The sequence below is a fragment of the Leucopleurus acutus genome (genome assembly GCF_964270905.1).
Source record: "Leucopleurus acutus genome assembly, chromosome: 21".
In the NCBI taxonomy this organism is placed as follows: Eukaryota; Metazoa; Chordata; class Mammalia; order Artiodactyla; family Delphinidae; genus Leucopleurus; species Leucopleurus acutus.
The window spans coordinates 14,128,974-14,144,264 of record NC_139163.1 but is presented as its reverse complement, the minus strand read 5'-3'; the positions used below and the strand labels follow the sequence as shown (position 1 = coordinate 14,144,264).

At 44.0% G+C, this 15,291-nt stretch overlaps 1 protein-coding gene across 1 annotated transcript in view; it reads right to left on the bottom strand.

The window, feature by feature from the left end:
* Positions 1–4,910, bottom strand: part of FAM149A (family with sequence similarity 149 member A) — a 29,259-nt gene extending 24,349 nt beyond the window's left edge. The window contains 2 exon segments of the mRNA XM_082863870.1: positions 4,176–4,270; positions 4,272–4,910. Coding sequence (XP_082719996.1) covers positions 4,176–4,270; positions 4,272–4,862 — 686 coding nt within the window. The 5' untranslated portion in view covers positions 4,863–4,910.
* Positions 4,911–15,291: the final 10,381 nt, after the last annotated feature.

Here is a 15,291-nt window from a genome sequence, read left to right as displayed (position 1 = left end):
TATCACGGATTGGTAACAGGTAACTAACTGGTAACTGCTAACATATCAAGTACACACGTTACCTATCACATTAGAAAAAATTCAGAATGTGTTTTTTAAATACACAGCAGAACATGATAGCTCAAATTCAATTTTTGAGACTTCAAATATAATAACAAAGTAAAGAAGATAATTTAAAGCTTAAAAACCTACTGTATGACATTAAGAACAAAATTCTTTTCTTGGGTTTAAGCAAATGCTAGACATGAACGACCAAGTCAAGTTCATTACTATTTTTAACGAAATTGATGGTCATATGACTGTAATAGAAAGTAACAGTCATATGACAATTGTCTACTGAGCTCACCATTCATCCCTGTGGAAATGCAAACTCCCAGCAGGAAGCATTACTAACTCTGGGAAAACTCCAAGACAATGAAACAGAAAGGCCCAAGACAATTTCTTAAAGAAGGACATTTAAATTTCCTCTTGATTTTTATAAGGTTAGGAACCCATGAAAGTGGATTTTGTGATGAAAATATTTTCATTTATTCTTTTAATAAGTATTTATTAAATGCCTTTTGTGGGTGTGTGTTAAGTGTCACAGGACAAAGAGTTTATCATTTAAAAAAAGATATGCTGTGCATATATATAATACGATCACTGGGTAGGAATGCGCAAGAGCTATACAAAGTTTGATTTGTGATGCTACTGGTTATTCTGCAATGTCTCGCAAAGTAAAAAAGTTTGATCCCAGGGTGGCAAATACATTTTCTTCCAGGTATTGTACAGCAATGAGTAGTAATACTAATTAAAGTAACCTTTATCTTCTGTAAATTTTACAGGGAAAATAATGAAAGATTAGAGTGTACTGCAACTTGTTCTCCCAAATAATTGCACTAAAAGATGCCATTTATTACAGTTGTACAATAAATATCAATGAATTTTTTCTGTCGCTCTCTTTTTCTCCTGCAGTGTATTCTTCAATGAAACATGTTTTCTATTTTCATTCCTGTGCCAAGAAGCAGATAATAATCAGATACTATTTTTTAAACACTTCTCCATGTGTTAGGCACCTAAAATATTATTTCAATGAATTTTTGGAACATCCCTGTGAGGAGAGTATTATTATCTCCATTTTGTCCAGGTGGAAAACCTACAGTTTGGAAAACTGAAGAGCTTGCCCAGAATTACACAGCTAGCAAATGGTTTGAGATTGGAATCCAACTCTTTGGATTCCTGCCTGGGTCCTTAAGTATCGCTCCAACTCGGCTGCCTCAGAGAAGTCCCTGCATTCATTTCATTGGCAGTCAAGTTAACAAGTCCTGCAGGCACCAACTATGATATTTCCACACTTACGTGACTTTAACAAGAAAACTCAGTCACTCAAAAGAGCAATGACTCTCTGTTATCAGCGATAATTTAAAAAAGATAGAAATACTTCCTGACCATGTGAAGTTTAACTCTACCAACCTTCATACACAGCAATTCTCCATCTATCTGCCTTATCTACTGTTAGAAATTCTTCTATTTGCAGAACAAACGAAAAGCCCTTTTACAAGGTGATAACTGTGTAGTTCAAACCGGAAATGCAAAAGGAGGTAGGAAAGAGGGCTGGGGAGAACAGAAACCAGTGTGAATGAGGGACAACGTTATATGTGAAAGACACAGGGAGGTGAAGGTGAGGATGAAAGTGCTGAATCGCACATCTGGGGGGTGCAGCAGAGAGGTAAATAAGGCCACTCAGTATCTCGGCCTCTGGTTCAAATGTGGCCACCAGTATGTCTTGTGGACTGAAAAGGGCAAACCCCTCTTCTGTGGGCCAGGCATTTATTTAATCCATGAATCAGAGATCAAAACTCATGCTATTACATAGCACCTTGGTGAAAAATGAAAAGGCTCTGAATTGAAAGTGTGCCTATGTCCCCACTCAAAGTAATTTCACTATTTTTCGTTTTAACAAAGGCCAAGGACAGAATCAGGTCAAAGGTAAAATACATGGGTTTTCTTCCAAAAAATATAAACTGTGAATGAGGACTTTTCTTTGTAAATGAGTGCGGTGGTCTTCAAATTAGACCGTGTTTCTCAGGATTTGCTTGCACTTGTCTTACACCTATCCACATTCTCTCTAGCTGTGCTTCCCCGCCCCCCCCTCTTATTCTTACTTTAACCATCTTCCACTCTCTGCATCCCTGGGCTTGAGAAAACCAAGTACACGATTTTGTTATTAATCAGGCAGGCTAATGACTAGCAGCCGCTAACTGCACACTGACAGATAAGGTAGTAGTTGTAAAATTTAAATGCAGTGCTGAAGCATGTTTGTTTATTCAGTGTTATAAATAGCCACCCCAGAAACCCGGGAGTGAAAAAAAATATACTTCAAGATGCAAAAGGTCTATAAGACTGAAGGAAAAATTCCTTCCTTTCTTCTTTTCCCCTATCCGTTTCTTAACTTCATGATTAAAAAAAGAAAGGAGGTATGGAAGGAAGGGAACACGACTATTTGCATATGTAAAAAAAATACAAAACTAATGTACTTGAAGGTCTGTCAGACGTCCCATGGAGAGTACAAAGGCACATAATTAGGAAGATCCTTGAACACACGTATCTGTACCTATTATTCCTCAAAGCAATTGTGTAAAATTCAATGTATGCCCTTTCGGTACAATTGGATATCTTTGCTAATGTAGATTAGCATACTGTAAATAGTGCCAAATACAGTGTTATTCAAAAAGTATCCATTAAGCATTTTTGGACAATGCAAAACATGGTTTAAGATGTTTAAGAACGGAAACCAACACCAGTGCTTTCCACTGGCCATGCTGAATGTTTCAGTGCCTGTTGGAAAAAAACACTAAGACTAGAGTTTAAGGTCAGTGTGTATATCTATTTGCTCATAAAACATTAATTGCATAAATGTTAAGGACCAGTAGCCAATAACAAAGGCCTAATTCCTTAGACATATGTATTCTAGCCACTTATCCAAATGCAACTGATTTTCCTTAGGGGAAAAAAAAATCAGTTGATTCATCTATTTCATAATATAATATTTTAAATGAAAAGGAACAACTTACTCTTTAACTTATTTTAGCACTGAGATGAACGTCATGCAGTTTTGTGAAAATAGTTATTTAAATTTTGATTGAGTTAGAATCAGTCTTAATGCAAAAGTTTTCCTGTCCATTTTTGGGGGGAGAAGAGAGCTTCTCTGCTAACAGGCCTGACCATTCTTCCCTGACCATTCTTCCTTTGCTAGATTACAATACAGAAATCTCCATCTGTGAACGGGACTTTCTGGTTTGCCTTTGAACATTTCACTATCCTTTTGTGAAATTCAAGAAGGCTGAACATTTTTATACCCACTAAGAGGAGCTATATCTTCTCATTAAAAAAATAAAATTTGCCTTTGTTCTAAAATCCACATTTTACAAGAGGAATGTTTTCATCACTGCTCCTGGTGGTGAAAGGGTAGTATGTGAGTGTGAGTGTGTGTGTGTATGTCTGTGTGTTGAGGGAAGTGTCCCCTAATTCCCATTGAGATGGCTCCCACGAAGTCAGTCAGCGTTTCCGGAGTACCTCAGGGCCCCATGGCAGTAACACAGGAGCTCTAGGCTATATGATACAAATCCATTGTGTCAGATGATGTTATACATATGTAAATCAACTCGATGTCTCACACACAAAAAATCCCACTTAGGATGAGAATTGGGGCTGATCCTTGAAAAGGAGGGAGGCACCGTGTGTCTCACCATTTCTTAAAATTATAGCCGCCAGTGTAGGTATTGGGTACCCTGCACGTCCGCCGTATCCTGCATTAGAGAAAGGCTCCTTTCAAAGTCCTTAAGGAAACCTGGCTATCAAATGACCTGAGTCAAAGCTTCAGCTAGAAAAGAAACAAAACTTTGTCCTCCTCTCCTTCAAGTCCCGCTTCATCTTCCCTCCCTCTCTGCTAGTGAACAGCAGAGGATTACCTCCGAGAAAGTTGATCAAAAGCCTGTCACAGCCTCTGTTTGAAAAGAAAAGAAAGCCGAGGAATAAGGATCCAAGAAAAGTGCAGGGACGTACCCAGGGCACTTAGTGGAAGTTACTGCAAATAGTGCAGTTTTGTAACGGGCGCCTGGCAAGGTGGGTGTGACAGGTGGAGGCGCAGGGGTCCCAACCCAAGAAGGACCTGCCTGGCCCCAGCCGCTACTCACGCTTCTCGGCCGTCCTCCGAGTCGCTGTTCGAGGCCCACTCTTCGCAGAGGTCCGGCAGGGTGAAGAACAGGGTCTTGGGGCCAGGCCCGGGGGGGCACCCGAGCGCCGGGCTCTCGCTCCCCGGGGCCGGGCGGGCGAGGGTTCCGTGCGCTCGCGGTCACACTGCCGCTGCCCGCGGAGCCCCCGATGGACGGCAGCGCCGCCAAGACCCCGCCAGGGCCCTGGGGCGGCCGCGCCACGGCCACCTGGGGGACTGGGGAGCCGGCTGCGCCGCAGACGCCGCTGGAGGGGGCCGCGGGCAGGGGCGGGGGCGAGGACTGGACTTTGGCTGCTCTCGGGCTACTGGGCAGCCAGAGGGGCGTCCCTCCCGCTTCTGCCGTGCGGCTCGCGACCGAGACCCGGGGGTGGGAGGCGGCGAGCAGAGGACGGAGCGGGGCGGGTGTCGGCTGCTGCAGGGCTGGTGCCCCCCGCGAACCGGAGCGGGAGTCGGGCGCCAGGGCTGGAAAGAGGGTCAAGGGCGGGGCCGTGCCAAGCCTGGTGCCCGCCCCGATGCCCGCCGGCCCTGCGGTGGCTGCGCCTCGCGAGTGGCTGGAGGAGGCGACCGGCGACGGAACCGCCGCGGGCGCCGTAGAGGTCTTGAAGATTTTGGCAAAGAGAGACCCAAGGTCCAACACAGCGACCTTCATGTCCTGGCCTTGGAAATGCTGTCCTGGCTGCTGCCCGAACCTCAAACCCGCGGGGAGCCGGGCTGCGGGGCTCCATCCACCGCCGCCCGTAGGGATGGCGACGAGGCGGCCCGGGGCGGGGACGGCGGTCGTGGGGTCCCCTCAAGCCGCGCACCCCGGGAGCCTCTGGTGCTCTCTCCACGCGGAGGATCCCTGCCGGGCGCTCGGCCCCGCTCGGCTGGACCTTCCCCGACGCGGGGAGCAGTCCCTTCTCTGCCCTAGTGCTGCGAGACCCCGAGGGCCAGGGGTCCGGGAGCCCACGGAGGCGACTTCTGCAGCTGCCAGCGCCACCGCGAGCTGAGGATAGAGGCCCGGGCCTCCGCCCGCCGCAGATACCCCGACGGGCCCCCGGGACCGCGCAGGCCGTTGCTAAGCTAAACAAAAACCCTGCTTAGCTCACTGCTAATTGGGCCCTAGACTGCAGCCTGGGGCTGCGTCTACAACGGACACCTGGTCCCCTCCTTGATCCGTGCCTTAAAGGAACACTCTCCAATTTCTCCAGCACCCTTAGAGCTTCACCAGATTCGCAGAACTCTGGGCTGATGGTGAGGAATTTGACCATAAACCTGGGAACGATAACCCTGATTCCAAAAGATCTGGGACTTACCCAATCTGACAAGACCAAAGGAACCATGGCCAGCTCTCTGATAGGAGGGAAGGTTAATAAAAACATGTATTCAGATCATTTCTGGAGTATGAGAGTTCAGGTTTAAGCTGCTAATCAACTGATTGATTCTGAACAGATGTAATTTAACTTGAACGGACAGGCAGCAAAAAGGGTCATTGTTGAGTGAAGCTTGGTTCAGCTCACCCAGTTCCTTGGGAGCAGCCCTTGTCTGCTGCCATGTCTCAGGGTTCCTGATTTTACAGGCCCAGGACCTTCATAGCTGACCAGCCTCTTAGGATGGAGCCCCACCAACATGACTCAAAAATACTGATGCATAAGCCCCAACTCAAATGTGTTAACTAATAACTGCAGTGTTGTCCTCTGCTCTTTCCCTAGGGGAGGAATTCCTGTTGAGGTCAAATTAAGTTGGAAGATTGTTAGGTGAGCACAGAATCAAAGCAAGGGGAGTGAGTCATATATATGATATATATTCCATATACAGAGGGCAGTAACCATAGGAGCAAATCGCCCTCCTCCACCTTGGAAGAGCAGCCCTACATGAACAGTGCGGGATTCACCCACCTGTCTTCAGCTCTCTAACTTTAGATATTTCTATGCTTTCATTACTATCCACTTCCCTCTATGCACAGGATTTTCTTTAAGTAGGCAGATACTGTCAAGAAGGCTACAGAAAAGCTCCTCCTCTTGCAAATCCCAGCCTTGAAAGCAGTCTGTCTCTGAGGTGTGTTTGCATGTATCCTATCTGTTGCGGGCTGAATTGTGTTCCCCATAAAGATGTGATGAAATCCTAACTCCCAGTCTGTGTGAATGTAACCTTATTTGGAAATAGGATCTTTACAGATAAAATCAACATAAGACAGGGTCATTAGCATGGGCCCTAATCCAATACCCTTAAGAAGAGAGAAATTTGAATGCAGACACCCAGGGAGAACACCACATAATGACAGAGGCAGAGGTTGGAGTGATGCAGCTGTAGGCCCAGCCCTGTCAATCTTTGAAGGCCACCGCCCGAAGTCAGGAAGACGTAAGGAAGAGCCTTCCCTACAGGTTTCAGAGGGAGCGTGGCTCTGCGGGCATCTGATATCGGACTTGCAGTTTCCAGAACTATGACAAATACATCTCTGTTGTTTTAAGCCACCCAGTTTGCGACACTTTGTTATAGCAGCCCTAGAAAACAAATACACTATTTGGGTAGTAATTAATATTTGGGGCGCTTCATGATCATAGAATCTTCCTGGTACCTCTATGAAAGTCTTCAGTGGGTATATTTGGCTCTAAAAAGCTGGCTACAAATTAAAATAATTATCATAATTGTCTAAAAATATCTGCAGGGAGGGGAACTCCCTGGGCTGTCCAGGGGTTAAGACTCCATGCTTCCACCGGTCAGAATGGCCATATCAAAAAATCTACAAACAATAAATGCTGGAGAGGGTGTGGAGAAAAGGGAACCCTCTTGCACTGTTGGTGGGAATGTAAACTGATACAGACACTATGGAGAACAGTATGGAGGTTCCTTAAAAAAATAAAAATAGAACTACCATATGACCCAGCAATCCCACTACTGGACACATACCCTGAGAAAACCATCATTCAAAAAGAGTCATGCACCACAATGTTCATTGCAGCTCTATTTACAATAGCCAGGACATGGAAGCAACCTAATTGTCCATCGACAGATGAATGGATAAAGAAGATGTGGCACATATATACAACGGAATATTACTCAGCCATAAAAACGAAATTGAGTTATTTGTAGTGAGGTGGATGGACCTAGAGTCTGTCATACAGAATGAAGTAAGTCAGAAAGAGAAAAATACTGTATGCTAACACATATATATGGAATCTAAAAAAAAAAAAAAAAAAGTGGTTCTGAAGAGCCTAGGGGCAGTACAGGAATAAAGACGCAGACGCAGAGAATGGACTTGAGGACACAGGGAGGCGGAGGGGTCAGCTGGGACGAAGTGAGAGAGTGGCATGGACATATATACACTACCAAAAGTAAAATAGATAGCTAGTGGGAAGCAGCCGCATAGCACAGGAAGATCAGCTTGGTGCTTTGTGACCACCTAGAGGGGTGGGATAGGGAAGGTGGGAGGGAGACACAAGAGGGAGGGGAAATGGGGATATATGTATACATATAGCTGATTCACTTTGCTATACAGCAGCAACTAACACACCATTGTAAAGCAATTATACTCCAATAAAGATGTTAAAAAAAAAAAAAGACTCCGTGCTTCCACTGAAGGGGGTAAGGTTTCGATCCCTGGTTGGAGAACTAAGATCCCGTGTGCCACGCTGTGTGGCAGAAAAAAAAATCTACAGGGAGGATGACAGAAAATATAAAAAGGATGGGGAACAATATCATTGTGGGTTAAACAGTGGATGTAAACGTCTGGCCAGCCAGCTTCATGAAGAATGCACAACGGATGAATGATTGATCCTTTTGTTTAAGGGTCCTTTGAAAATGACCAATAATTGCAAACATGATAAACAATTCTTCACAAGATGCTAGGTCTTTTATACCCATTGTTCATCCATCAGCAGGCTTTCAGACAGACGTTAGATGCTACCAGGCTTTTTTGTTAATTACCTGTAGCATGCCATTCTCAAAACATGAGCCCCAGGTGATGTACCACGATGGTCTGGCTCAGGCAGAGTAAGGAAATGAAAGTAAATGCAGTAAAGCATTGTCTCTAACTTTGGCATCGTTGATTTTAGACGGACTTTATTAGAAATGTCTCAGCCATGTTTTATGTGATAAAACTCTTATGCTTACATTGATCAATTAACAGTTTAATGAACTGGTTTTCTGATGTGTATAAGAATGCTTGGCTACATCATTGAGAAAGTATTAGGAAGTGATGGCCGTGTTGCTATGAAGAAATGTTATGTTTTGAAAACCTGAAAGTTAAAACAAATAACCTGAGGAATTAATCTGTTTAGGGATTTAAATTGTCTCACTGAGCATGACACCAAGGCCAATATTCTATAAAGAAAAGTACTATCAAATTTTATTATTAAAATAAAACACTAAACTTCTGGACAAGGAGAGGTATTTGCTGATTCAACAAATATTTACTAAGCACCTTGACGAAGACGGTAGGGTATGGGAGCCTCTGGAGGTGGACTTCCTAGGTTCATATTATCTCTGCTACTGGCCAACAACCAAGTCTCTCTGTGTTCCTTAGTTTCCTCACCTGTAATCCAGGGGTGATAACGGTTCCTATCTCAAATAAAATGGGACTTTGATAGTTACATTAATTGATACATGCTTGGGAACTGGAACAGAGCCTAGCACAGGGTAAGCTCTCAGTAGATGTTAGTTTTCATCACATGTTTGACACCAGGTTACATGGAAAGGATGCTCTTTATCACAGCACAAATGAAGCCCAGGGCTCAGGCAGCAGCCACCTGAAGCTGTGCCTTGACCCTTCCTGGGCTGCGTCGCCCTCCAGCCGAGCACAGAAAATCCGTGCGTGCAGTAGGGCTGCCGAGCTCAATGGCATTAGGTCTCATCAGCAGATCTCTGTCCACTTCAAGGGTCTGCACGTCCAAGTTTGTGCTTAAAGAGAACTTGGAGGTACACAGCAGCCTTGTGCTTGAGAGTTTGATTCAGAATAAAGCATCAGTGTTAGCACATAATAACTGGTGTGCAAGACTTATGAAACAGAACAGGACCCTGTGGGGTCCTCCTGGGTACAAATCCTTCCATGTCCCCTTTTCTTGTTTGTAGGAAAAGGTTTCTTCAGCCTCCTACACCTTCCCTGGGTTCCAAAAGGCTGATTCAAACAGTTACTAATGGGGGAAGTGAGGGAGTGCAGAAACAAAGGAGGAACAATCAAGAAACAATAGCGCAGCCCTTAAAGCAGGGTCCTGGCTCCTCCTCAAGGGATACACATAACAATATCTTTGAGTTCTTCTGCAGGAACTAAGGCCCCCATCCACGTGGAGGATGGTAACTTCTGGCTGAGTCTTGGAAGACCTCCCTGTTACCTCACCACCAACCAATCAGAAGAAAGTTGCACACCCTGCAGCCCTCACCCTAAATTTGCCTATTTTTTCCTGAAAACCATTGGGGAGTTCGGGTTTTTTGAGCATGACCCACCTGTTCTCCTTGCTTGACCTTGCAGTAAACCTTTCTCTGTTCCAGACTCCAACGTTGCAGATTGTTTGGCCTTACTCTGCATCGGCACATGAACTGGTGTCCCACAATACGTGTCAGTCTTATGAAAAACCAGTAAATTGAAATCTGAAAAAATTCACAGAAGCAAGGTAATTGCTGGGGAGAAAAAGAGTAAAAATCCTTGACTCTTCATGAAAAACATTTCACAAACTAAGATGCTCCAAAAGAGGGACAGAGAGGAAAACTTCATAACTGGTTAAGAGTTCTAAAAAATTTTTGCAATTGTAGGAGAGGAAGAAAATTTAGGTTCATTGGCTGGGCCCCGAAAAAGACTGACAAAAGATAGATTAACGAGAGAAAAATTAAAAAGTTTCCCAGTAAGGGAATAATGTTTGCACTATTTTTCTGTAATGCCAGCCAAGATATGCACAAGCCAGAGAAATAGAAAGTGTTTGCTAAAATATTTGTAACAGACACTTATGTACAAAAAATTCACAAATACTAGTTCTCCAGTTGAGGCAGAGCTCATGGAAATTACACTGGAACAGATCAAACCACTGGCTGGGATTATAAACCACATACTGATCCAGAGGGGAAGTTACAGGTAGTGGAGATTTTCAGTTTGAACATTAACATTTCCAAAGTTTGGCAACATTATGCTTTTAAATTATGCAAATTATGTAAACAAGAGGTACATTTTAAGTCGATCTGCATGCAAAACTCCATGTCATGAGGACACCAAGCACCGGGATTTCTCTCACAGACGGAGCCCTTGGTGTGCAGCGCCCAGCTGAAGGAACAGCCATGGCACGGGGTGTACCCAAGATTCTTTCACATACACACAGGAGAACTCAGTGATGAGTAACTCAAAAGCGTGGTTAGAAATCGGGCTTATAGAACATCTTAACAAAAGAAAAATAAGTTGAAAGAGAAGTGACAATGAGGCCGGAGATAGATGGGCCCCCAGCTGAGCCGCTGGAGTTTGTCCCATGTGGACAGATAATCCAAGGTGAAGATTATAGCAGGAGGATAATAGGAGAGGCGAGACCTGCCCAGATAAAAGATAGAGACCACATATTTCTCATTCTCAAGGTCAAGGAGAGCTTCTTGACTATATATGTGCAGAAAGGCTCCTTGGAGGTGAGAAAGGGAGTGATGTCAACCTACCCATAGGCCTCTTGGCTAGAATCCATCTTGGCTAAGAGATGCACGCACACATGGGAGGACCCTGAGTTAAACCAAATACAGACTCAGAACCAGGCAAAGCAAGATGACTGGCCAAAGGAAACCCGGAAGAAATGCCCCATATGAGTGAGTCAAACTACCACGAGGGTGCGACTCTCTCTGAGTTCGCCCGTGTGTGCCTATTCACAAGTACTCTTTTTCCTCCTAATAAACACTTTACTTGTTTCACTACTTTCCGTTTCTTTGTGGGAATTCATTGCTACAAAGCTGACGGGCCAGGGGCCTTGTCACCGGCCACAGGTCAGGGCTCTCACTGCCGCAGCCTGACGTCAGTCTCTGGCTGGCAACTGAAATCCTGCTTCAAGCTGCTGCAGGCTGAGGCCACTCGAGATCAACAAGACAGAGGAAGAGGACTTGAAGTTTCTAGGGACAGCAAACTGGGGGTCGGGATATATAGGTGGAAAGTGATGGAAGACGCGGCTGCTTAGTAAGGTTTGTCAATGTAGACCTTTCTGTGGTACCATCACCCCTCTCCCCGCTCCTGGCGTGGGAGGCACGGAGCTGACCTTCACAAGGGGAATGTCTGCTCTGCTCTCATACAGATGGGGAGTGGGGTGCAGATTGCTCATCCTGGGTCTGCTTTTTCTCAATTGTCTTCAGCTCAAAATAATCCTTAGACCAGAGTCACACATTTTGGAGTGGTATACAGTGCATCACGGGCATAAAATATTCTTACCTTATACTGACTTCTAACACTTCGATTGTTTCAAGTTCAGTGTATCAACAGATTATAAATGATATGATGCTTAGAGTTTTAAGGTGTAGCAAGAAAAGGTCACTGTGAGGAAAACAAGTTTTAAAAAGCACAGTGATAATATGATAAATTTAAACAGTTTTTTAAAATTACAGCACGGTTGGGGAATGACTCATCAATTTGCCAGGAAGCCAATCAAGAATCTTCTTTCTTTACACTCCTCTAGTGGTCATTTCTTTGGTGTTATGGTAATTGGCAAGAAACATTCCCTAGCTGCTTAAAGCCTTGTGGTCAATGAACACAAAGGAAAGGAGGAGGCTTAAGAAGGGAGTCATAGAAACGTGAGTTCAAGGACAGTTTGAATACCTCCTTTTTAAAAAGTAATTTCTTATATAGCATGGACAAAATGTCATAGTGTGTTAATTACTGTCCAGGGTGCATGTAAATAAATTTACCTTTAAGAGGCCCATAAATAAATAAATAAATAAATATAAATATAAATATATATATATATACACATACACACACATATATGTTAGATTATTATAATATATAGTAGATTATTTACACATTTTGGCTATTGCGCTGTAACGAACCTGGGAGTGCTAATATCTCTTTGAGATCCTGATTTTAAGGCTTTTGGATTGTTGACCTGAAACAAATAGACTGCTAGATATTTCTCCAGCAAAAATGCACTTATTTGGGATCAGCATAGGATTGCAGGTGGGGTCTGTAACCATGGTGAGCTGCGTGCAAGTCCCCACACAGCAAGGAAAGGAGACCATCTTTCTAGGGTGGAAAAGGAAGTCGGGAGTGCTGTAGTAAAAATAGTCCATGGCTTTTCATTGGCTGAGTCCTTGCCAGGAAAGAAGAGGAATCTTTCTTCTTCCTGCTGCGCTCAGCTATCCTCACTGGGTATGAGAGCTCCCTCTTCTGGTCTTTGTTTATTAATTTTTTACAGGCTAAATACCCAGAAGTGCGGTTGCTGGATCATTTGGTATTTCTATTTGTAATTTTTTGAGGAACCTCCATATTATTTGCCATAGCAACGGCACCATTTTGCATTCCCACCGACGGTGTGCAAGCGTTCCAGTTTCTCCACAGCCTCACCAACATGTGCTGTCCTTTGGTTTTTCAACAATATCCATTTCAACAGATGTGAGGTGATACCTCATTGTGGCTTTGATTTGCATTTCCCAGATGTTGAGAAGCTTTTCATATACCCGTTGACCTTATCTTACACCATACACAGAAGTCAACTCAAATGGATGAAAAACTTATAAACTGTAAGCCTACTGGAAGAAAATACAAGGGAAAAACTTCATGACCCTGGTATTGGCAATGATTGCACAGATCCGACACCAAAAGCACAAGCAACACAAGCAAAGATAGACACGTGGAGCTACATCAAACTAAAAAGCTTCTGCACAGGAAAGAATACAATCCCTAGAGTAAAAAGTAACCTACAGAATGGGAGAAAACATTTGAAAACCATGTATCTGATAACGGGTTGTGATGTTGTGATGTATAATAAGAAATATATATTTGGCCTTTGTTCGTTTCTGGCACAGAGCTAAAGTCCTTGAAATTTTCTTAGTGATAAGAGTAATGGGAGCACCTTTTTTAATAATATTTAGTTTCTTGTTCTCAGTTCCTGAAATCACTTCAGAGCCATAAAAGTGAAGTTGGTGTTTTGTTATTCATAACAAGTCCCTTTCCACCACAGCTGGGTTTAGGTTAATGAGGTGAGTTGGAAAGAACCTCATGATTGGGGCTAGTTGCCAGGGGAGTGAAGCATGTGATCAGAGGGCTGGAAATTTCAGTCCCACTCCCAGCTTCTGGGGAGGAGATAGGGGACTGAGACTGAATCCAGTCACCAGTGGTCAATGATTTAATCAACAATGCTTATATAAGGAAACCTCCATAAAACCCCAAAAGTATGAGAGTTGGAGAGCTTCTGGGTTGGTGAACACCTCTAGATTCAGGGATAGTGGCCAAGCTCCAGGAGGGCAGAAACTCTACCCCCTTTCCCCATACCTTGCCCTAGGCCTCTCTTCCATCTGGCTGTTCCTGGGTTATATCCTTTTATAATAAACCAGTAATCTAGTAAGTAAAATGTTTCTCTGAGTTCTGTGAGCCACTTTAGCAAGTTAATGGAACCCAAGGAGTGGGTCCTTGGAACTCTCATCCAATCAGGTGACAACTTAGACTTGTGATTGGTGTCTGAATTGGGGGGGCGGGCAGTCTTGGAGGACTGAGCCCTCAACCTGTGGGATCTGATGCTCTCTCCAGGTAAATGGTGTCAGAACTGAGTTGAATTGTAGGACATCCAGCTGGTGTCAGAGAATTGCTTGGGTGCGTGGGAACTGCCTCCCCCTGCCACAGCCCACCCACCAGCGCACGTTGAAATTGGTTCTAGAAACTTGGGGGAATTAATTTCCAAAATATATAAGGAACTACAATTCAATAGGAAAAATCCCTAATAACCTGATCCCAAGAAAACTTAGAACGTAAACTAAGGTTTTATTTAAGTGGGGACCTGGAACTCCCTGGACCATTCCTACGTGGCACACTGGCATGTTTCTGGAATAGGTATTGCAGAGTTGCAGGAGGTTGGAGGAAATTTTGGAGCATCCTGATTCTCTTTATTTTCTCTCCCAGAAACAGAACTACCAAATACAAAATTTCCTGATGGTAAAAATATATTTCTAAAAAAGCTAACGTGTCTCTTTCCACTGCCACACCACCAATCTAACATTTACTTTTCAGCCCAGACTCTTGTTTGAAAAATTACTATGTTCCAGTCATTCATCTAGATATCAAGGCAAGTAAGATGAATAAGATGAGGCTCCCTGTATTCAAGATGCTTATGTTCTGGGGGTTCGGGATAGAGTCAGATCTAAACAGTGTGCAGAACCCGATGTGCAGTTGGACGAAGGGTATGAATAAAGTACTACGGATGCCTGAGTAGTGAAGTGATTCGTTCTGCATGATGTGTAGGGCAGCGGGTGGTATATCAAAGAAGGATTCCCACAAGAGTTGTCTGGACTAGAGTACCAATAAAAGTAAACTGAAATTCTTGCTGTTTCTTCATCACCTTGATTGACTGAACCAATATAGTGACACTGATTACATTACGAAACTTAACTTAAGGAAGTGGGACAATGCTATCTTCTTTAATATTATCCTCTGTGAGCTCCAGAGCTTGAGTTGGTTCACTTTTTTCTGCCTTTTCAAAATCCATAGATCAGGGCAGATTGATAATTTCTGGAAGAGACTTTATTTTTTAAAAACAAAATGGCTGCAACCTTGCAGAAGTGCTTAAAGAAACCAGTGGAGCGATAAATACCCTAGAAGGTGTAGTGGATGCTGTAGTGAACCACCAAGCTCTCCCCGTCAAGGGCTCGGGCATCTATTCTTCCAGGTGCCCAGAGTGTTGCCTTCTGATGTTTCACAACTGAGCCCCTACTTTGTAACTGCTTTGTAGCAAAGCTTTTTGCTCAAGTCATACTTCCTTCCTGGGGCTGTCTGCATCCAATGACTGGTTGACGTGAGGGTATAGCAGTCTAGCCCCTATGCCTAGATTTGCGTCAACTCTGTAGGGCCATTCCCACTCCAGAGCTCCCCATGGGGTCCACTAAGGCCTCAGCTGCAATTGCAATTGACTCAAAGCTCATCATTCTCTCTCTTCCCAATCCAA